This window comes from Ischnura elegans, chromosome 6 (assembly GCF_921293095.1).
Source record: "Ischnura elegans chromosome 6, ioIscEleg1.1, whole genome shotgun sequence".
NCBI lineage: Eukaryota > Metazoa > Arthropoda > Insecta > Odonata > Coenagrionidae > Ischnura > Ischnura elegans.
In genome coordinates this window covers 90,274,902-90,300,285 of record NC_060251.1, presented here as the reverse complement: position 1 = coordinate 90,300,285, position 25,384 = coordinate 90,274,902, and the positions used below count along the sequence as shown (strand labels likewise).

Here is a 25,384-nt window from a genome sequence, read left to right as displayed (position 1 = left end):
GTTTTTCATTTTCGTGCTTCCTCCATTATTTGTGTTTCCTTTATTCTCCCTATAAGCGCACTTTCGAGAGACTGACGACTAAATGAACATTATTTTCCTGATCACAGGGGCCAAAGTGCCTCCAGGCATAGTAGTGAAGTCCATCGATATTTCTTATATACTTTAGGAGTGAGTGTAATATTTCTAATCCTGCCGCGTGAACGGCGGTGAAATATACAAGAATTGCCATGAGAAAAATTCCCCTGGACCGGGAATCGAACCACGGAACTTTGGATTTCCGAGCCACTGGGCAAGGGTATAATTGCCATGGGAATTGAATAACCTGGATAGCGTAGTGGTATGCGCAGTGGTCCAGAAAGCAAAATGTCCGTGGTTCCATTCCCGGCCCAGGGGAATTTTTTTCTCATGGCAATTATCGTATATTTAGTGTGTCTTGAAGCAACTAATGTTAAAAGTCTAGAGTTTCGGAATGATGTCATTGAAGAAGAAGTTGCCATCATTGCATGGGACTAATTGTCTTTGTGGGGAAAGTAACGCTTTGATCCACTCTTGCCGGTAAAGACGACGCTTGATATGACGAGATATTCATTTCAATTGTTCATCGAAAGGTGATTGGCAACAAGGCTGTCTTTCTGTCGCTGTGGGCCAAGTTGCCAGTAAGTAGTTGTCGCCAGACCACAGGATATTACATTGGCTTAAGAAACGCATTGGGGTAATATTGACGCTTACATCGTGAGTGACTACACGTTTTTACTAATGGTTCTGCACTTTGTTTCAAGTTGCTGTGAACGAAGTGGCCTCGTGTACGAATGAAGGATCATGTGAGTGAGTTCCTTTCCTTGATAAGGTTTTTTATTTCCTCAGAGATCCAGGGAGTGGGAGGCCTTTTACAGTAATATATGTGTTTATGCATCTAAATAGTCACACAATGCAGTATGTTGGAACTGAGTGACCTCAATTTCAGGTCACCAAGAAGAACAGGAGAAAAAAAATCTGAGACCAGTTTTGGAAAAACAGTTGGTTCTGATATAGTGCAATGTCATATTTTCTGAGATTAAATAATCTGGGTGGCAAACGCTGGGTATATAACTTATCACAAACACAGATGAGAATCGAAACTTGAAGATTGGACGTGGTGTAAGGGCCCCATATTATCAATAAAAGACACTTTGCTGCTTCCACAAAAGATTTTTAAAAATTTCTATGACCGGTTGCGGCTATTACACCATTATAATATATTATACATACACCAATAAAATATAATATATTATATTTTCTGTATTTGATAATGGTGAATTGCCGAAACCGGTCATAGAAATAGTTATAAATATTTTGTGGAAGTAGCAAAGTGTCTGTTATTGATAAAACACAGATGAGATCATGACAGGACAAAAATAGAACAGGGTATTGAGAAAAATTGACGACCTTGTCACAATTGCCAACCATGTATATAATAGGTTGTACCTGGTGATAGTATATTTATTTGGCTTAAAGGGTACAATAAAAAGATTATGAAAATTCGCAAAATTCATCATTTCACGACTGGTGGACAGGTGGACCACACGACTACGAGTACACAAGTCTGAATCTAAATCTTCCATTATCACGAAATTTTTTAAATTTTATATCTAAATAGTCTTTGCTAGCTGGATTTTATTGGTATCTTACTCTGCCAATTTTACAAGCCCACCGACTGGGCAGGACAACTTTGATAATTGCCATGCCATGGTATTCTTCTTTATTCACCACATCCTGGAGTCATTTTCGAAAATCCGGAGAAAGGTATCGAATTTTTAATACATATTAATTTATATATTTATCCTTTTGTGGATAAAATGTTTAAATGTATTTAAATGGTAAAAATAAATTCAATCATTATTTTGATGCAAATATAAGGTGATAATATTGCCTATGCACTTATTCAGCACATAAAAAACCGAAATCATTTTCCAGAATAATTTGATGAAGAGAAACTGGAAAATCGCTTTTATCCTAATGATCTTCGATTGTGTACTCTGATATTTGATTTGGTAATGATTATTGTATCATAAGTACAAGTATTAATGATACTTAAGTCCTAATATTATGTACTTATTTTTATTCCAGATGATCAAGATGATGGTCACCGTAGTGATTGTCTTCACAGTGTGCTGGTTACCCCTCAATGTGTTATTGGTAAGTTTAAATCAACGTTATGATGTCGAAGGTTTAGTAATTTACTGTCATTTTCATGTCTCCTGCATACCAATATGTATTCCAAGTCCAATAGCATTAGAATTGAATTAATATTTACCTTATTTATCTCAAATGCCGATAACTTTTAATTTTTTGCATGTTGGAGATGAACTATTGGATATTGTTTTGCATTCGTCAGCAAACAAACGAATATTACCCTCTATTGTAAAAATACGTCAAAAATGTATTCATGGAAAAATATTTCTTGCTATCACTCCTCCTACTTAACCTGAGGATGAATTTAAAATTTATGCATGTGATAGAAGATAAAATTATGATAAAGTTTTTATAGATTTTAATGAAGAATACCTTAAACTTAATACCCTGTGGCAGTTTTGTGGAGAAAATAATTTGTACATTGCAAGAAATCGTTTCACCCTTGACATAGTGAAATTACGATATCATCATAGAAAAAACTACAAATGGTAATTTCTACACTTAGAAACAGAAGTCGACTACCAATTATGGTTTCGAAATTCTAATGAGTTCCTTGAAAATTGTTCTCCAAGAAATTATCCTTGAAAACGATATATAATGACCAAACCATGGTCGGTAGTCAAATTTCGTATTATAGTGTGGGAATTACGATTTGTAGTTTCTATCATGGTTGTACATTAAATTTTTTTCTTAGTTTTTTCAAGAAAAAATGGGCCTTGAATCAAATCTTTTGATTCACCACCAAATTGTCGCATAACTACGATTGATGGCTCATTTCTAAGCTATGATATGGTATTAGACAGTGAGTGTGTAAAAGATAAGTATACTTTCACGTTTCTCACTTTTCGGACTGTGGACAGGTAAAGCTGGCAAAAATATACTCCAGAATAGTCTATTTCTCTTTATTTAACCTGGAGGCTTGACATGGATTAGCTTTCATTCTGCTGCAAGCTGGGACGTGCTTTCCGTGCTCTGAGAATCCTCACAGAGCTGAGGGACTTATGTCTTGATGATGAAAAACAGGTCTTTTTTTAAACGTTGACGCTATGACATAGCATCCCTCGGTGGAAAACTCGTGGTACTATTATAGACGCTATTCAATAGTAAAATCTATCTATCATCTATATTATTTCTACTGTACAGATACCTTTTTCTCAACTTATACGCAACCAAACTCTACAAATGAGGTACCAAAGTGCCCAGAATTTATCGGAGAACATGCGACGGCATATCTTACTACCTAAATATTTCCATTGTTTCCAAAAATTGCTTTTTAAATAATTAAAAAAACGGTAAATATTCCTGCCGTTAACGGCGCACAAACTGATACATTTGTTCATTTGTAACAATATCTCGCATTCTTTAAATAACTTTTATCAAAATGCGGCTGATTCCACATTCAAGTCTCCTGTTGATACGTAAGTATGAGTCATCATGTGCGTTTAACAGAGGATAGTGTAATTACTTCCAATCTTGTGTTTGAAGAGGTCCTCTGACCTCAATTTTTACATGAACGTTCCAATTAAATTTGTACATAAGACCCTGCCTTTTTTTTCTACATTTTTAAATAGAAACGCACCTATCCCTCTGTGGACCTGCATTGAAAAGAGCGGGGGAAGCCCGGTGGGAGCGGGCGCATCACGCTCGTAATCATTTATTATATTAACTTGTATTGTTTCTAGCACTCTATATAGCTACTGAACAGTGCGCATTCACGCGCACTTGTTCCATAATACAAAAAATGTGTCATGTACCATTAAATTATCATTTTTCTTAGCCGGCATTCGAGCCCAAAAATCATGATTTCCGATCAGGTGGGCCTTTCAGTTACACCACCAAGGTGGTTAATGTCAATTTTGGTATTTTCGTGTATATTTTATTATAATTTTCTGCGGGTTGTTTAATTATTTATTTATCCACTAATTTCTATTGATTCGTCAATCTTTTCATTGCTTATGCTAATGCCCTGAATGTGGTAACTTTTTTACTCATGAATGATTCAAGCAACCTTTGTTTTTCTGGCCAAAAAAACTGTTTCAATGTCTTCATCTGATGTGACCTGTTTTTTTGCACATCTCAATATATTCCCACGTCACTCTCTTCTCGTAAGCATGTCTTACATCGTACGTCACATCTTGAGTGAAAAAATTGAAAAGTCTCAGCTTTTGGAACCATTATAATAATATCTCTAGTGCTCGAGAATTTTTATCGGAATTTTCAGCCTTGATAATGCTTTTCCACGATGAATTTGGTCCTTCACTCTTTGGTCTGTCACCCCATCTGATATTTGACATCACGTCTTGAATTGAGAAAAAAATACTCATTTTCCTCATCTCTACATCTCTCTTGAAGCAAAAAACCAGCTTTTGGCTTGATTTGAATGAAAAAAAAGTTCCTCCGACGTGAGTATAATCTTTAATTATGGTCATCAAAAACCCTGGAGCAGAAATTTACCGAAATTCCCCGAGTCTTTTGTTATTTCTCTTGTCAAAATCCGAATCTGACATAACCCTTGATATATTTTTAAGAGCAATGATAAGATAAATACGATATTTCAGATGAGTGAGTTACATTTTATTTTATGAGAAATTCCAAAATTGGTCTTTATAATTGGTGTCAGTCAAAAAATTGGTTCTCCATGCTTTTTCTGGAATATTAAATCAGTAAATGGGAGATTTCTATAAGCTTTTCTGATGGAAATGCTTTTCTTTGCGCATCAAAATCTCATTCTATATTTGTTGTTTTGACAGTGAACTATCATGAGATTCATGTTTATTGCCTTGGGAAAAGTTCCCCTTGACCGGAATTGCATTGTTAGAGCTTTGGTTGAAAATTGCATTTGGAATTTAGGAACATCGTCTGGTCTAAGGGAATTTTTATCAAAATGTGAATTTCACCGCCATTTAACGCGGCCAGTTTGAACTATAACATACTTTTGATTTATGACATAAAACTCTCTTATGACACTTGATGTGAACGAAGCATGTGTATTTCACCAAATTGCTTCACTGTGTTTAAATTATTGATTTTTTACGTGAAGCCAAAGCACTTGATCTAAATAAAAGTAGTGACTTTACTGGATAGTGTATCAACGGAAATAAATTCATTGAATAATGCACATGATATACTGCTACAATACGTATTTTAAGAATGATAAATGTTTCATATATGCATTCTGCTTGTGTTTGGTAGCGTGCTAGCTTAGCAAGTTACCTGCTGCTTATGTAGTTAACGCTCAGCAGTAGACCGAAAGGTCGCGGGTGTAACTGTTTATCTATACGAAAAATAGGTGTGAGCTGATATTGGGTTTGCAGCACATTTATTGAATTTCCTTATTAATTGAGGGATAAAAGAAATCTGTCTGGTAAAATTTTATCTTGCATCATCATTCCTGTATTACCTGAAAAAATGGTGCTACTAATATATTATGATTTCCGTGTCAGTGTGAAAGGCATTGTTTTCAAATTTCTCAAGCAATCAAATCTGCGCAAGTGACCTCTAGTTTCAAGTAGCTTTTAACATATTGCGCAGCATTCTTTATTAATTTTCTTCTGTTAATTTTTCATATTAAATCCTTGATAATATATTTTATCAAGCCGTATTTTTGCCTTAGATTCAATATGATATATGGCGACGGAAAAGTGGCACGTTCATGGTGAAACAAAACCTAATACTGTTCCACAAACTTTTTATTACTAGCTGTCAACTAGATTCGACGTCTATACCGTCATATTCAAGACTAACAGAGGAAAAGCGTACGTAAAGCGTAAAGTCCAGTCTTATATACCCAACAACTGTGTGAGGGAAGGAGGGGGGACCTAAATGAGGAAGGGGGATTGGGCAGGTTGAATGGAGGGTCAAAACATAAAGTATAAAAGCTGGGGGGGGGGGGGGGAGTGGATAGAAGGGTGGTAACGAGGTTAATGGGGGGAGAGGAGGATTATCAAGGGATAAGTCAGATTCATAAACAGTAGATAAAAAATTAGAACATTTGAATACAGTCATATTATTTAAAATTTTGGTATTACGTGCAGGAGTGCATTTGGTGATTTCTAAAATTTCTAAAATATCCAGTTTAACACTTTTGTCATGTACATGTAAAAGTTTAATATTAAAAGTGGCACCTTTATCTCCTCTTTTAGTCAGAGGCCCTACCTAAGACATGGCTAAGAGAAGTAATATGTAGGACACCGGCTAAGTCAAATGGATGTAAAATAGCCATGAACTGAAATAATTAGATTTTAATGTCATTATTCGTGCCTATAATACCTTATTCCTGTAAATTTTATTCAGCTCACGGGTAAATCTTTCTGTTCTGGAGAATAAGACAAACAAGGCAGGGTTTTTTTATGCGTCGAGTAGTCACGACAGAATTTCCTTGAAAAATAAAAGCGCTCTGCCATCAGTGGATGTCGTTGGCTCTGCGTCGGTCCAATTGGGACACGCTCCCGTTTTCCTTACGCGGCACAGTGGCGTTGTACCAATCGAATCCACGGCCTCCGTTTTCTCCAACTATCCAATCACCGCCGCTACCCCCACGCATCTTTTCCGCCCCATAAATCTCAATCCTTGTCCGTCTCCGTCACTTCTCTGTATTCCTGCTGCACACGCATCTTCCCAGCACGTGCTCGGCACCCGATTCCGGGAGCCTGTCTCTACCCATAAACCTTAGGGTCCTTTTTTCCTTCCCGTCCTTTGGTTTACCTCCTCTCACGTGTTTATTTCCGTTCCAATTTTATTCTGCTCCTTTCCTTATATCACCAGTTCCGCACCATCCACTTCTTTCCCACTTTTGTTTTATGTTTAACGTAGCTGGATCGCCTTGGTAAAAGTAACGAGAATATGGCGAAACTTTGGTCACATGTACTTTGAAAGACGCTCTTTCAATAGTGGTTATTTCCGTTCCACTTTTATTCTGCTACTTTACTTTATCGTCAGTTCAGCGCCATCCACTTCATTCCCACCCTTGTTTTATTCTTAATGTAGCTAGAGCTCTTTGATAGAAGTAACAAGAATTTTGCGGAACTTTGGTCACATATACTTTGAACGACGCTCTTTCTTTCGGTTCCACTTTTATTCCGCCCCTTTCCTTTATCGCCAGTTTCGCACCATCCGCTTCATTCCCTTGTTTTGTTTTATGCTTAACGCAGCTACTGTTCCTAGGTAAAAGTAACATGAATTTGGCGAAACTTTGGTTACATATTCTTTGAAGAACTCTTTCAATAGTTTATTTCCGCTCTACTTTTGTTCTACCCCTATCCTTTATCATCAGTTCAGCACCACTTCATTCCCACCCTTGTTTTATTCTTAACGTAGCTAGAGCTCTTTGGTAGAAGTAACAAGAATTTTGCGGAACTTTGGTCACATATACTTTGAAAAACGCACTTTAAATGATCCAAAGACAAAGGGATTCCTTGTGCCGTTTTTGAGATATTTGACGGTGTAATTAGGGAAATAAAATACGGGCTCTTTTGGAGAAATACGGTTTTTTCGAGCTAGCGAAACTGTTTGCATCAAGACGTTGTTGAAACGGCATTTATTGCAAGCAAAATTTCATGACGAATCTAAATACGACGAATTTATGACGAATCTACGGGAAAAAATAATTTCATGGTGATATAAGAAAGATATTTGCCTAAAATTGCCTGAAACTGGCGAGATGGCCGCCGAGTGCTCTGGTACAAATAGGGATCTTCCCCCTCATGTGGAGCTAGTTTTCTCCTCTTATTGGACAAGAGTCCTTATCACAGTTTTCGCATGTGAACTTTTCCTTCTCAGATTATGTGGTGCAAGGTTCTTTCCTCCATGTTTTGCATTCATTACACACTATCCAATCAACAATTGATGGATCTGAGCACGATTTTCCACCAACTCCATAGTGATAATCAGTCTTTCCAGTGAAGTTAATGCCCAGTTTGCCGTCTACCAACCGCCGCTTAGCATCGTAACCCTCAACCTTATTTTTAGATATCATGTATAGTTTCTGGTTGTAGGGGGAACTATTAAGAATTTCGATTTTGCTTAGAGCTTGTACCCCGCTTATGCACAAGCAATGCTTTTATATGTGTTCTAATGATCTCAGGATATATATATATGGCTGTATTATGCATGTCTATGAATGAAACGCACCTGAAATTAAGTAATATGTATGCTGAGACAATTAATCAATATCTATATCAGCTGCAATAGAACGTACGGATTCTCCTTTGCTCCTCCTCAGTTTGGCTACCTCCAACAGTTGTTGCAGATACTTTCTTTCCCCAGGGCTCTTACCTCAACGGTATTTGCTACACCTAATAAGCCAAAACACAACTACATGGTGAGCTGCAATCCAGTTAACTGCATGAATTTTCGAGTGAAATAATGCATATGAAGGATTGCTAGAAAAACTGAGTAGTTAAATAAACGTCCAAAGCACCTTTAAGAATTACGGGGTCCTACAATTTAGATTTAAGTCGCGTAAAAATGAAAAATAAGAAAAACTCACGTTCTGTCGTTCATTGTCTTCAACTGAAAGCACCCCTTTTCTGCATTCGGTGACGTAAATGAAACTGATTGACTACAAGTGGCATCATTCCGGCATTTAGAGAAATATTTCGGAAAAGGAATCTTCCACCATGCGGACTCTTGCCCGCAACTACCCTACAGTTTTCAGTCATCAACGGAGCTCCTTCACTATCGCAAAAGCGGTTTCTATCGATTAATTCATTTTTTGTTTAATTCAGTGTTTATTTCAAATGGTGTTGTTTAATAATTTTCTCTCGGCTTTCGTCGTTACTTCTAAATCCATAGACTTGATTTTTCTTGATTTTACTACTTTATGTTCCCCGAGTATGTTTAGTTTGCGCATTGCATGCGCCTACGAGTTTCAGTTCTCAATGTGGTTTCCCTGACTTTCGCAAATTCAACACTTTGCAATTAATATATATCTGTTGTTTTACTTATTTTTAGTGTTGCTAACTCAATTTAGGGGATTTTGTTAATGTCTATGTAAATTTATGGTGTTCTTACTCTATGTAACAACAATGAATACGTAAAAATTTAAGTCAAGGAGTTAAAAACAGATGATTGTCTTCTATTAAATATTGTTTCGATTAATTTTCCTGCTGAATCTAAAAAACTACAGTTAATATACATAGCAGTGAACTTACAAGGAGTCCTCCGAAAATCCACACAAAGTGATATTATTCCATTGGAGCAAAATTTAAGTTTCTCGGTCTCGTTGGAAGAAATTTACAGAGATTTTTGTGACCGAATCTAAACTAGGATTGTTTTTAATTAACGGGAATAAATAATGAAAATTAGTAAGAATTTATGAGTGTAAAGGTGCTTTAATTTTCTGAACCTTTGTCAAATAAAACACATGATACGAAAATAAGGCCAACGATAACCTTATGATTCGCGTCATATAATTATAAATGAATGTAATTATTTTTATATTGTCCTTTGCTAGTATAGTCGAATTATTTTTGGCATTAAGTATCAAAAACTTTAAAGTTCTTAGTTCAAAAGAGGGACACCAATTTATCTCTTACCCGTAATAAAGCCCCGGCGGGCACTGGCCGGAATATTCACCACAGTACGAGGGGGCTTCATTAATGATAGTAAGTGTCCAAATGTCCCTTGGCATCCATAGAGCGATCCCAAGCACGTAGTCCAAGCAATATTCACGTAGCAAGATGTGACGCAGTTCCTAAGCATGCCCCCAGACAGGCCATAAAGATATTTAATCCGAGTATGCATAGAGAGTATGATGCTTTGTGGTACAGTCACGGAATTATCCGTACGCCAACTAGGTTAATTTATGGATGCATAATCTTTCCAAGCCTTGAAGGAAATGTTCATTACAACTTCGCGAAACTTCAATATCCTAAGTTATTTTTAAATCCACTCCAAAGTACATTTCAGGTATTCTATTTACATCACAGAGATTTTTGCATGTTATACATACCGTTTCGTCTGTATAAGTGAATGGGATTCAGTTCAATAATATGATACTAATGTACAATTCTATATGATTTCATTTAAGTATTGAAGCTTATCATCACTTTCTTATTTCTTAAAGACTTAGCTCGTGACAGTGCGTAGTTAACCAATGTGTTGCTCTAATGAAATCATTTACATCATCATAGAGAATACAAGAGGAAGAAATCTCAAAAATAAGCATGGAAAATTTGAAATTAAATTACGTATATTTATCGCGTAAATTTTTTTTAGATAATCCATTTTTTTATATATTTAAGATAGTAAATTCATTTAAAGTGATATTTGTTGCTCGGGGTTTAATAATCAGGCACTAATTGGTTTTTATATCCGCCAGTATGTATTCCGATGAATTTCGGTGACATTTTTGTTGAGTAATGAATGAAATCGTTTAAATTTTATTTAAATATTACTTCTTGCTCATATGAGTTATGTAAATCCACATAAAAGTGGTAAAAGCATAGTTGCATAAAATTCATCCATATAATTCCTGTGCGCCAATAGACTTAAACACTTGCCCTGTGAAACATCTGGCATTCAAATTTATGCTTCCGTTTTTTTCCCCTAAGTTCAAAGGCTTCAAGAATACCGTCGATTTGGAAGATCCTCTATCGATTTTACGAAAGAATTGGTTTTGTTTATGAATGCATCTCAATTGTATTTGCATGAACAGTCACTGTAGGTTGAGAGAGACGATGTTGGAATGCCGGCAAAACGAACTCCGACTGAAAAATAGAAGATTTTCTAGTCAAAGGTTTCAGGAAACCTTTAAACACAGATAGGTAGACATTTACGGTATGAAATACAAAATACTCTCATTTCTCACAGCTTTTTATGTATATAATTCGAGAAAAATTCATTCTTTCTTCCGTTTAATAATTCGTTTATTTCTACATATTTGGAATTCAAGCGCTCAAACACCTCCTCTTACATAACATGCATCCTAGGTCACACGCGAATATCATTTACTGATCTCCGTTTAACTTTAATGATAATTTGTCTCCGTTCCATTACCATGGACTGGTAGACGAGATGACTAGAAAATACTTTCTGCCTAATATACTTGGAGTTTGCAACGGATGCTAAAACTGAAATGCATGGATATGGTGGGAAACGAGAATGCGTATCGAAGAAGGGAGGAAATGGAAATATGTAGCACCAAACGTAAGAGAAAAAACAAATGTACATCCTATTACATGTGATACGTGAAAAAGAGTTGAAGTGAAGGAAAAGTCAACTAAGGTAGATATGTACTTCGGGCGGGTAAAGAAGGGTGATTGACAAGGAGGTTAAGCATCGTGGAACTAAAGGACCTAGCTTGGGAAAGATAGTATTGTTTAGCTGCGGCCTATTATTTAAAGGATTTTATTGCTAATGCATTAGTAATAAAATCCTAAGAATTATGGAGCGCTGCTTATTGCAGGAATTAATCGAGTACTAATGAATAAATATATAGTCTTTAGTATTAGGAACATACCGATTGAACTCTCTTTAACTCTATACACTCGCGGTCTCGTTTTAGGCGGCTCGTCTGGAATGTTTATAATATGTTATGCTAGGTTGGCAATTTTGAGGATCAAATACTGTTATGTATCCAAACATATGGAATATACTCTAAAATACCAAGGCGATAAATAAAAATTGAATTATTGCAATTAGAAGCTGAGTTTACAATGAGAGGTGAAATGAAGCATTGTCCTTGAACGCCGAAGATGGCACATCCAGATGCTCGAACAGAGGTGGTTCATAAAGACAAACTCATCAGGTACGTAGTTGTTGGCAATAAAGTAGCGCCATGAAAAAATTTAAATCAGCAGTGCTCGCTATATAGGACGAATTTCTTTCGCTCGGCCAGTCTATTTTTTAAAAATGTATTGGCTTTTTATAATTTCCGCTATGTTCTTTAAATTTTCAGGGCATTTGGAGGAAGTCATTGTCAACTTTTAATTATGTTCAAAGTATGAGTTGCGGTTTTCTATATTAATCAACTGTCATTTGTTTTACGGGAATCAAACCCTCTACCAACTGTTAATACAGCTCATAGGTATGTTGAGTTACACAAGGTGAATGTGAATTTAACTATCACCTGAGTCACACTTTCCGACCCGTCTTGGCGTTAAAAAAATGGGGTTAGGTTTTTCTAACATAGCGTAAAAACAATGGCTTACATTGCGAATAAAAATTGGCTTAAACCATCTTTCGTAAAATAAAACAACATTTCTTTTGATTAATATTCTATCTCAATGAAATTAGTGTATGCTCAGTTTTAAAAGTTGAGTCGCTTCAATTTTGAAACGGACAGTAAGTAACGACGATACATTAATACCACTCAACGTGGAAAATTCCTGGGTAAGTAAATTAGGTATTGGTGAGGTATATGTCTACTCACATATATAAATCAGTGTTGAGGTTGAAAGGTTGAGTGAAGTAAACAATAAAACGACGAAAATAAAATGTCTCAGTGTACCTCACGTTTTCACCCCAATAGTTCCTTCCATAGTAGGCTTCTAGTCAATCCTGTTCCCATGCTTTATTTTCCTTGCAACTTAGCATTCATTTTCCTGCTCACATATTTCATCTTAATTAAGAAAATAGGCGTTTTTAGGATTTTTTCGCTTGGATTTCTTGAGTGCAAATGAGCGCACACTAAAAAAATTTTGATTAATGTTTATAGCATATGTAGCCGAGGAAGGTGATAGGTCGCGCTGAAACCGTTTCGATAATTTTTAAATTGGTGTTTATTTTTTTACAAACTCATTTTTCCTCTAACGCCGATTACGTGTTTATGCATAATTATAATATTTATCTTATAATAAATCTATTTTATTTACCCATCCATTAGCAACCTCTTTATCAACCCCTAAGTCAACCCCCAACCCTATAGAGACCCCTCTTAACAACTCTATGATATTACTCTTTTACATGAATGACTGTCCACAAATTGCCATTGTTAGTATTAAGTAAAAGAAATACCATATTCAAATTATAATATTTTGGCTTTTGCCTATTTCTTATTTTAGGTTTTCAGGATTTAAGTTTACAGAATGTTTTTTCAAGCTTAGCCTGTGGAATTCCAACAAATTGGTAAAGTATTAATTCATGATCAAATATAAATTGAAAATGGCTTACAGTGCCGAAACCATGTTCAGTGGTGGAGTTATATATTAAACTGTGGACGTAAACGAATTTATATTTTATCATGTATGTATTGCATTTTTACCACGTCAATCCTGAAGTGATTTCATAAATCAAAAGTGATTAACCATTTTCAACAATTTTTTAAAACCAGTTGTGAAGCAAATTTTAAAATATTTGTGGTAAATCGACCATAAGTGTTAGTTTAATACTTAAAGTGCACATTTTTTACTAGGTTGTTCGGCATTTTAAGGCTACTTTTAAGAAGATCAAGTTTCTTTTAAGGATTTAAGGCCCCATAGAGATCAAGGATGAATGACCCGGCTTTCATTACACCCTTTGTAGACAACTATGGAAACGAATCACGTATATTCTGAGCGGAATGCGTTAAATTATCTCCTCTCTTCATGCATCAATCACGTTCTTTAGATTTCGTCCATCTATCTGTAATCCTGTCCCGCGATTTTCTTTTGTTGCCTGTTCGTCGTCATCTCGTCCGAATAATTCCTTTATTCCCTCCTCCCTTAGAATAGCTCGGTCGCCCTTCCCGGAAAACCAAATCGGTTGAATATTTTCCTGGAAACCCCAAGCTCACCCGTCCGAATCAAAATGACAAATGTCTCCGATGTGTGGACACGTATTTTTTCCGTCTTTTTGTGACCAAATACTTTCATGGTTTCCCGAAGACCATCAAACCACAAAATTCCGGAAGAAACTACTTCTGTAGCTCAAACATTCACTACAGATATTTATTTACAGCTCTTTCCGGTGAATTTTCACTTCCATTTGCTAAAAGGTGAAGCTTAAAAAATGTTATGATATTTATTCAAAATCAAAAAGGTAGAGATGAGCATTATTTAGATGTTTCCCCTGGAATTGCTATAGACAGCGTTCAGCTCACAGAGAAAAGCATGAAGTATGGAGGCCTTAAAGGTTAATTTGATATTTGAAATGCTAGTCATTTAAAATGGCTGTCATGATTCAGTATTTACGGTAGTACTTTATTTTTATAATATAAAAGAAATAAAATCCTTAGTGAATAAAAGTGCTTCCGGAGGATTTCAGGTACTCAATTACAAATTGAGGTGAAAATATAAAGGGAGTTGAAGACAGTCCTGGAATTATTTTGCGGTGCTGGCCAAGCGCAATGAGAAGCTCAAAAAATCAGGAAAACGTTTTCGTTTGCACAAAATGCCTCACATTTCCCATTTCCGTTGTATCCTTGGTGAAAAGGAATAGTCTACATTTGCATGCTTGTCCAAAGTCTCTGGAGATTATACTGCTGGGGATGGAGAGAGACCAGTCATAAAAGTGCCATAAAATTGGAAGGGAATTTGTAAGAGGAAATGTTTTGCCTCTCAGGTCTACGAGTATTTGTTCGAATGTGGGACCCAGATTATTTGGAATTGCGGAGCTGGACTTTTAGCATCGATGATGGGAATTTTGCTGAAATTCTTTTCGCATATTTGTTCACATTTTAAAAGATTATGATAGAGTATTACCCGAGACTTTTAAAATTCAACTGACTCGGGCGTGATAATGTTGAAATAAAAGGCACTTTCTAACAAGTAATTTTAGGTAGTTGCGCTTTTATATATTTTTATTTCAATATTCCGAAAATTGATATATAATTTTTGCTTCCTCTCGAGACAAAAATGTCAATATCGTACTTCAATTGTTGTTCGCTCCTGCTTATTTTCATTGTTGTAGTAACTCATTAAAGATAGTGATGAAGCTTCTCATGGTTCAAATACACTCACCTAGGCTTATTAAGCTTTTGTTTTTCATCTACCAATGTGGGTACCCAGCATAATAATGCCTTTAACCGATGCTGTATAATACTTTATTGTGATACTTAAAGCATTTAGGTGGTCTTAATGAAAAGCTGTATTCTTTTGGCTCAGGGTAACATTTTTGAGCCTTCATTAGCATAACTTGTTATGCAAGCCTTAAATAAGTGAAACTAAATTCGTGTTCACTGAACTAGTTACAAATATAGCCTTCTTCAGATGAGGTATTCTGTAAGAGAGGTATGTTCTCTGTCAGTCTCTGTTACACCAATATTTCAACACCCAAATTTAATTGAATACCCTAATTTAGATCAACTGCTGTTTAGCATATTTCAGTTAGGACTATGTAGGCATAACAAATTATAATTTATCTGCCATCGTTGGAAGTTTCAGTCTAATTTTTTTGTACCTATTTCTTATGTAATTTTCGCTGACACAATATCCATTATTTCTGTGCTGGATATTGAGATTACTTTCAGTGGGAAATTTTCCCATTCAATCATGTTCCCTATATCAACTCTATTTACCAATAATAACTAGAATTTTACTATCTGTAATGATAATACATATCTTAAACAGTCCATAGATGTACATGCGTATGATGTATGTTCCACATGAACCAGAGAGGCACGTGCCGCAAATATTTGATTAACATAGATCGAATGATACTATTATTTACTGAGTATTTTATTTTTATACGCCATAATTAATAGTTCATAGTTTATAACTGAAATGGTCAACATAACAGCATCATTAAGCCGTAATATTATATTTTTCATTGATTTCATGCTTTTGGAGTTGGGTGAGACAGGTGAAAATGAAAATGTTTTTTTTATTATTTTTTCTTCCATACAATAAACATAAAACATTTTTACAAGGTAGGTTCACTAATGGGCAAAATACTTATTTTCAGGGATATGTTTTTAAATGCATTGCTCGAATGATGAAGGATATTTCACTATATATAAGAATATTTAACAGAAAAAAACAGACAAACCATCTTGAACATACAACTTGAATCTGGCAACAAACTAAAGATAAATAAAATCTCACCGAAGCACATTTTTTATGTTTTTACAAGACATTAACCATTATAAAGCTAATCTAGGATAAGTTGTGCAGAATTTAATTTCTCCTCTTTAATTTTGTTTCATAGTTTATTGTATAATTTAGGTCCAAGAAAAGTAATCTTTTGAAAAACGCGATGCAAACTGTAGGCATAGGTACCCAGTAGCCTCTACGGCTATTATGCGTCAAGTATTTTCCCAATTCTTGCTGCTGAGAATGTTTATATTTACGCTCAACAGCAGACGGGTTTAGCGAAAAGGAGTTTTGAGGTTTTCTATCTATAAAGCCCCTTCGCGTTGTGTTTTTCATTTATCGCCCGGGAGAATATATTCATTTTTAATCTTGGTTGAATTGCATGACTCTAATTCCTCCAATCAGTACCACGGGAGTACGTTATGCCGTTAACACAAGGAGCTAAATATTTACTCAGGATATTACGCGTATTCAGTGAAGAACGGCTTGGCTAAATTAAGCCCACGAAGATTAAAAATTGATTGATTGGCCATTTTAGAATCTTTGCTCGGGTTACCCCAAAAGCCATCATCACTTAGTTTTATATTCCAGAGTATTTTATACCGGTGACATACATTCTCAATGAATCTCTATCTTTCTTTCATTGCCCCTCTTGCAATGAAAACTTGTCTATATCTCAACGGGAAAAACGAATTAATTTGAGTCAAAATCGACCATATGCCTTAACCTGGTTGTGTGATACAGTTATTTTCATAACGGCTGCTCATCACAACGCCAGTGGTGTAGTGATTTAAAAAAATGTGGATTGAAGGCAATTTTTCCCTCAAAAAGGTATTTTGTGTGAATATCACGATTCGTGAAAGAGGAGACGTGGTGCACAGCATTCCTGTATCGTTTATAAATCGTTCTAAACGCTCAATCGGTGGATTAACCTCGTCAATTTTATCGAATTTCAGCGCATCTTATGATATTCTCTTAATATTTTCAGCTTAATGGAGCCAGAAGTGGTCGAAAGAATTAGTTAATTAATCACTCCCACCAGCCTACTTTCTCAACGCAGTGCGCCATGGTCACCCGGTCCAAAAGGGAGGCTGAGGTTTTCCGCTGCTCGGAACAGAAAAAAGCCACGTCAAACTCAAACAACTAGGGACATGCGAATACACGAAAAGTCGAGTCGAGAGGTTGGTACTCGACTCGAGTGCTTCGGGTATTATTACGAATGTCGAGTCGAGTCGTATCGGTTACAGAGCTGTCGGGGCCAGTAGGTCCAGAAATCTGCCGACTGGAGGCGTTATCATGACAATCATGTAATAATAATAATTTTTAAATCAATAAGTCGTTCTAATTCCTTAGCCTAGGAGTTTTAGCTTTTGTATGCATAGCAGTCAACCACTGTAGTAGTCGGCGTGGGTGCCGAATTCCTTTTCGTCAGCCCTGACTGCCTACCGTCTTCCGACCTGGCGGCGTAATCGAAGGGGACCGCTGAATAGCGCATACTTTCTTATGCGATACTTTTATACCTTACCATACTTTCTTTACTCAAATGCCGAAGGAATGCGAAAAAATTGTTAGGATTTCCACGGAACAAATGCAACTTGTAGGTCTACGTGGACAATGCCGGTTTTTCCCGGTTTTTTACTCACATATGGCATCTTTTAGCCTTTTTGAATACTGCGTAAATGTTTTTGATCTACAAAAATAAAACTTAGTTCTATAGTTCATTAACTTCGTTCACTTAATTTCCATGATGATTGAAGATCCAAAAATCGTCTACTTAACTTTTCATAAAAATTCCCAAGGTTCCCGAATCTTGGAACTTCGGCAAGAAAGTGCTTGCCCTGCCACACAAGTGTTTTGCAAAAGACAATTTTAAGCTGGCAGTTATACTGTAACATGGAGACGTCGAAACCTGCTGCCTTAGCATGTAGAACAATAAGTTTCTTCTTGAGAATTTGAAAGGATCAAATATTACATGATTTTATTATACAATATTGTATATACAAATATTGTATATAATATATACAATATTTACGTTGTACAAATGCCTTTACTGAGGGCCCCTCTGAGCAATTTGTATACATTCGTTAGTTAAATTGGCAACGTGTTACAGGTATATTCATTTCTGTTGTGCTTATGGAACTGTTTAAGACACATTAATCTTCATTAATCTCCTAATTTTGACACAATTTTTAGATCAAGCTAAGCATATAGAATCAAAATTCACAGGGGGATTGTAAAAATGAGAATATATTGGAATACGGATTGCTTTATTGCCTAGTTCAGGTTTTGCCATACTCGACTCGACTCAAGACTCGAGAGTAGTCGACTCAAAAGTCGACCTGATACTCGATTCGAGATCAAAAAGTACTGCCCGCCAACACATCCTTACAAAAAAGCCGTTAAAATCGCAGCTCTTACATCTATAAGCTACAAAACATTTTAGTTTTACCTAAATCACTGATAAACTCAACACTCCATTTGTCTGGTGGGAGCTTGGTACACCCGTTAACATTTTGATTTGAGGACAACCTAACAGATAAATTTAAGCATATCAGAACTAGCCACTGTGAAAACTTCAAGGAGTCACCTGAAATGCAAAAATTGTGCGAAAATTCGACAGATAATAAAATCTTTCGCCTTGACTGGGAGCCCATATCAACTTAAAGCTCAAGTCTTTTCCTTAGATCTGTAGCCTGCATTTTTTTAGCCATCAAAGTGAAATTCTTTCATTGAAGCACTTTTAATGAAAGCATAATAAAGTAATTAAAATAATTAGCTCAAATATTGGTTAACTTCGTTGCTTCCCCGTTTTATATCCATTGTGTTCACATTAAATCAATAAAATCACTGAAAGCGACATAATTAGTTCATAATTTACGAGTGGCTTCAGGCATCATTAACCATATTGTAACCATAAAAGAATTTCTTTCGATGTTCTGTGAACTACGAAGTAAGATTATATTTTCCTCGCACTGTTGGTGTATTATATACAATTAATGGTTATCATTATGAGATAAGTATGTGTTAATATCAGTTTTTATCCTGTTTACATGTAAAACTTGATTAAAATCGTTCTATCAAACTATGATTATAGCCCAAGATCATTCATTGGTGAAAGAAAATTAGTGCCGACCTAAATCCATGATACATTACCTTTGAGGAAATTGGAGATCTCATAAGTCGTTCGAAGCATAATTACCAATCCCTTAACTCTTTCCCTTACTTTGCCTGATATCACTTCCTGGCTGTAAATTATCTTCGATATCGAGCGACACATTTGGTAGGGAGAAAAGTTCTATGCGCAGATGCTGATGTCCTTTGAAGTGAAAGATGAATGTAATTCAAGTCTCCAAAGACTCCAGGATTCTCGGAAACTCTCTAAACCTTTTTGAGAGGAAAACGAAGTCGTCTATCTTCTTACTAGTTCCTTCCTTTCATGACCCCGCCTGCAGTTGACATCTCCGATCCTTTTCGCGAAATTCCATTCTCTTTAATCCCATGCGTTTGTCTGTCACTCCAAGCCTACTCCGATACGAACCTATCGAGCACCATTATGCAGCTCATTTGTGAAATCCCCAAGTGACTCCATCGGTTTCTGAAACGTGAATCATCATGCATTTGCAGGGTAATATTTCACGTTGCGTGACGGTTATTCCCTTGCCGATAACACGTATTTCTCCGTCGCTTAAGTTATACTTAGTAGAGTTTCAAAAACGGAAAATTTATTAGAAAGGGGTTGAAAAAGGAGATTTTTTCTGTGAGTCATAGCATTCCTCGTCTTAGAAAATACTTTTTATACCAAGTTTGATGAACGATTAGTCATTATTTTGTCTGAGCGATGGTATGCATTTGATAATTACTTTCTTGATATCTTCAAAGCTGAATAATCTCTCAGTAGAAATATATTAAAGAATTATTTAAATATCTGACTCCACATGATCATTAGCTAACATGAACATGACTAACCTTATTAGGCATATTATTATAGCATATTAATGTTAAAGGTAACCTCTGGCTAAAATTCTTTGTTATTTCATAATGAATTTTCTCAGCTGTATGTTTTGTTGAAATTTCATTTTTTTCTTATTGCTCCATTATAAACTTCAGTTCACCTAAAAATTCAATCACATGGCGAAGTCATTGAAATCTTTTTTTCGATTATTTTAGCTTTTCCTTTATTCAGGCAGATAGTAATAAGTCTGGAAGGGTATGCATCGTTATTCCGCATTCAAAATTCATTTTTTAATGATCATTCTCTGTTGAACAATAAGGCATATTTGAAAGTAAAATATTAATAAGCTGTTTTATAATTCTTTCGCCATTAAATTAAACACATTCTTCTAGATAATAATACATTGATTTTTCGTGGTTGTTTGCAACCAGTAACATTGCGTTACAAGTACCCATTGTGATACATTACTCAGGTCACAAGTTCTGTTTTTACATCATCGTGTACCTATAATGTGAGCCCGAGGTTAATGATTTATCTATTGATAATGATAATCTGTTGATTTTCTGGGTTAATTCACCAAATCGCCCATGTTATCAGCATGCATCGATTGATTGAAATTTTTCTAGATCCTCATCTGGGCACAAATAGTCACGCTGTAATAAATATTTCATTATCAACCTTTTATTCTTTCATGCTCAGGAGTCGATGAAATGAATGACCAATAGCAGTGATATTTGAAAAGATTTAGCTAAAATTTAGTATATGGTCCAAAGTGTAAGTACCAAACCTATTATAATCTACTTTACTATTAGAATTCACAACTTGCGATGAATCCAACTATTAAAAACTGTTTATAAAAGCAATATGTCGGCCAATTTTGCAAATGAGCTAAAGTAGTAATTCACAGAAAGAATGGGTTGTGGATTGGGAAATATTTTTATGTGTATACAATTTGTATATTATTTCGTATGAAATGTTTCATAGGTACTTTAGACTTCTCAATGTTATTAAACCACCGAAACAATTTGAATTAACTCAAGGTAATCGCAAGTGCGCACGCATTTCAAAATTGATGAAAATGTTTTAGGTGAACCTCAGATATGGTTGTATTTGCAGAATTTGGGATCGTTTCGGAAAATTTTCGACGAGGCATACTTTTAGACGTTCCGATTTCTCTGAGAACTGAATTCCGTAATATCACTCTACACTGCATTAAAGCCCTTGATATCTACTTAGTTGCCTGCTAATGTCGTTAGACCATTAGCTCCTGTGCGTAAGTATAGTCTGTACTCACAGAGATAGCTGGGATACTTACCAGTAAAATGGTACGCGCGGGACCAGATCCTTCCTGCAATTACATCTAAATATCGAATTATAAACATCCTAGAGGAGAAAATATGATTCTTTAAACATAATTCCCTCTTGCTCTATTTATTTGTTGTCTCGGGGTCTTAGTATTCCTATCATTCAATTATAGTCAAAGAAAAGTATTCCCGACATCTTATTCAGAAAGACGTAGTTGAATGCCTTTTTTTAACCGACCTGAGTTTCAACTAATAAAGTCATCATGTGTTACATACAGCTAGATATTTCCTCTATAAGCAGGGCCAGACTGGTTTCTCAAGAGCCCACGCGGGCAAATCTTTCCTTAAAACGAGTGAAAATGCATTTGTGAGAAAGATTTTTAATATATTTTGCAAAACACTTTGCTTTTTTCTGTAGAAAGTCACAAGTTCTGATGTACATTTTTACCTTCTCTTTCCTATAAACTAACAGTATTTAAAAAACTCATGCAAACTTAGGGTTCTGGTTGGGATTTTCACGCGCCCACCACATTCCACCTCACCAGTTCGACCATGAGCATAAGACCCTTAAATCAAACACAATTTCAATTCATTTGTTTTTTGTTACTTAGTGCTCCTTACTTTTTACTTGACCTCGAACCGTTTTAACGCATTTGGCCATTTTTAATTAGTATTATTTTGAAAAATGACTCGGAGACGTTGGAACAGATCGAATTTGAGCAAAAACATTAGAAGTGTACAAATATTGAGATTTATATATTACTAAAAACTTTTAAAAAATTAACTCGCCAGAATTTGAAATTTTAAGTCCATTTAAAAAAATTATAATTCATGCTTAATTAAAGCCATTTCTCTAAAAAGGAAAGGCTCTTATGTAGCTCCGAACGCAATTTGATCTATTGAAACCCAATTGCACGGAAATAATGTTGAATTGTCTGGCCATCGGAGCCGGTGCGTTAGCTAGAAATTAGTTAGAAAGCACAGCAGTCCAGAACACGTTTAGCTGTAGGTACCTACGCGATAAGAGAAGTGAGATGTGGCCCAGTAACACGAGGCGCCCGACACCAGATCCTTTCATCGCCTTTTCCTTCAATCTCCTCTTTGGATGGGTCGAGCATCTGCCAATCGGAAGGAAAGGAAAAAGGCAGGAGAGGTGCCTCACTCCTCCTTCGCCTCCCCTACCATTCCGCTTTGAGATGATGTGATGTAATCATTCCGCTGGTGCTTCGGTGGGTTCATCCGTGAAATAGCTGGTCGACCACCTCATACAAAAAGCCGAGAAAACCCTGACACTTCTTGCATCACAAACTTTTATGGTTCGGTTGACGATCTAAAGCCTAGTTCAGAGCTGGAACTTTCCACGAAAAAGAGAATTTCTTATAAAAATTGGTATAAATGCAATTAGCATTGCCGCTCCTTGCTGGAAAGTAGAGGGGTAATTCGGGAAGAGATCCCGCATACGGGATTGACTGCGCACCCCCCTTAGTTTCGGCGTTTCCTGGCAAATTTTGGGAAGATACAGGGGCTCAGTAGATGCTAGGGAATAAGTGAGGATGTCCCGTTTGTTTTTAATTGGTTTTAAGGATTTTAAAGCGCAAATACCACGCATGATAAAGCGCAAAATTTTAGATAGGTCTGGTACCTGACCTTCAGAATTTTTCCTGGCCTTGCATTAAATTCGTATTTGACGTTGAATTAGTGCTATTTTACGATTGTTTGAGATTTGCAGCAGCAGTAAGTTCTGCTCGGAATATTTTCAGTTTGGAAACGCCACATTGGCCTTAAAGGCCATTGAGACACGCGGTGCGGTGTCTCTCTTGTTGAGAAAGGGAGAGACGCCTCACTGAACTACACTTGCCGCATTTCTCTCATGCGGTATATAATCCACACGGAATGAAAAATGATTTCAAATTAATTATAACTCGTTTTTAGCAACGTTATAACATATTTAGTGTGTATAATAAAACAAATTGTTTTTGTGTTCGGTAGTATTTAATTATTTTTTCGCACATTTTGAACAGTATTAGTACTCTTTATAGGCAACAGCAAGAGCCGACTTACGCAAAGTATAACTTAAATTAATTACCTTAATTTATTTTTCGACTAGTCAACTTTCAATTTTGGAATTCTAAAATCTACTCCGAAATTAATTCTTCGTCAACTGAACTTTTTAGGTTCAACTTGTTTTTTCCAAAAAAATAGGATAAATATAGCCCATTTTAGTTAAATTTCATGGTTTTTAAATGTGTATGTTTCGAATGCAATGACATAAATATAGCTCTAGTTTTGCAACCTGCATTTCAGTTGCATTACAATCGTAGATATGTCCTCTTAAATAGATGAATTACTGGGTTCTTTACGACGTTTCACCACTAATAAGTCAAATTTAGCTGAAAAATATTTGCTTAAAGTTGGTTACAGCCTGAAATTTTCTGCAGATCCCCATGATATTACTAGATAATTCCATATTAATTCCACCTTTTTTCCTTGGATGTAAATTAAAGGTCAAATTTAATCCAAAGTATTAAATGAAAATGATGATTGTTTTATTGAATCTTGAGCCATTTCTATGAGAAAAAAAGTGGAAATATAAAACACTGAAGTTCATTTTTTTTATACAGAGTCTAAAATGTTTTACATCGGGGAAAAACTAACTCATGTCTCCTCACTCGTGTAGGGCTTACTCCCTGTTAAACTTATAAATTTAGTATCGGAAAATCAAGAGAGAGAAATCTTCCGAAACAAGTCTTTGAACATCTCGAGAAATGAGTCAGCACGGGTGTATATTTATTTACGATACATTCTTCCTTAAACTAAGACTAAACCAAAGAAACGTAACGCTAGAAGGCAAAAACATTAAAAATTAGATCTAAAAAATATGAAGAATATTAAATGTTCCCTAAAAGTGACAAAGTGTGCAAGTAACTAAAAAGATAACGTGTATAACGAATGAATAAAAACATCGTGTTGAAAGTATTCAAGAATAATTAACAGCGGGAGTCGACAACAAAAAATGAAAATAGTACGAAACGCACAAAGTGAATGTGCTTGGGTAAAACCTTGATAATGACAGTGTGTACTGCCGAAACCTAGGTCGGGATTAAAAACTCTTGTGGAACATACAAAAGTGTATTTCATTATGTTTCCTGCGAACAAGTTCCACCAAATATCGCCATCCAACCTTAAGCCGAATGGTGTAAAATTTTATTTTTTGAAAATTTTTTTAAATTGCAATTATTCAGCAACAGACGTCGTGATTATTCTTACTGGTACCAAACTCACTTGACTATGCTGTATTTAAACTCTCTTGACTATGTTTTGAATATTTTTGCAATAAAACAAGTATGAAGAAAGTACTTTATGATAAACATTCTTCTCTATATAAAATCCATTTATACCATTTCCTTAACATACGTATTAGTGATAGTGATAGTGATAGTGCATGATAGTGCGAATGTTTCGCACGGGCTACCTAGTACCACAGTATTTCTTTACTGACTACTTTATTCCTCCCCTTACACCATACTTCCACTGCCTCCTTCCCAATTCTCTAGTTTTCAGCAAAATTCCAAGAAAGATATGTGGAGAATGAAGTGGTCTCAAGTCCTTTTACACCGAAGTTCACTCAGTCTTTCAAAGCTAACTCGATTGAATAGGTAGTCAATTTGCCTCCGTTTACTTTCGCGGAATCGAGCACTCATTGTGAGGACTTACTGAAACTCTATCTATATATATCCCTCGTGTTTCCTTTCCCAGTGATTCTTATCCAGTTAACCAATCGAGTAGAAATGAGCAGCCAAGTCTGACGAAAGGGTAAATCGTTGTAGCAGGTATAAGACTAATCGGGAGAGACTTTTGTTTCAAGCGAAACGTGCTTCCTTTCCCTTGAGGAACGACTATCAAGGGTTACAAATCGTCTTTTACGCCAGGTAAGGATGGGAAACGGAAAGGAACCTTGAATCTTAAGAAAGGGGTGATGCTCACAGGAGCGATGGGAAGGGGTAAAA

General features: G+C 35.8%; 1 protein-coding gene across 1 annotated transcript in view; it reads left to right on the top strand.

The window, feature by feature from the left end:
* The window catches only part of LOC124161153 (RYamide receptor), a 657,512-nt gene that overhangs the window by 612,578 nt on the left and 19,550 nt on the right, over positions 1-25,384 (top strand). Inside the window, exon 5 of the mRNA XM_046537388.1 lies at positions 2,107-2,175. Coding sequence (XP_046393344.1) covers positions 2,107-2,175 — 69 coding nt within the window. The remainder of the gene's footprint in view (positions 1-2,106; positions 2,176-25,384) is intronic.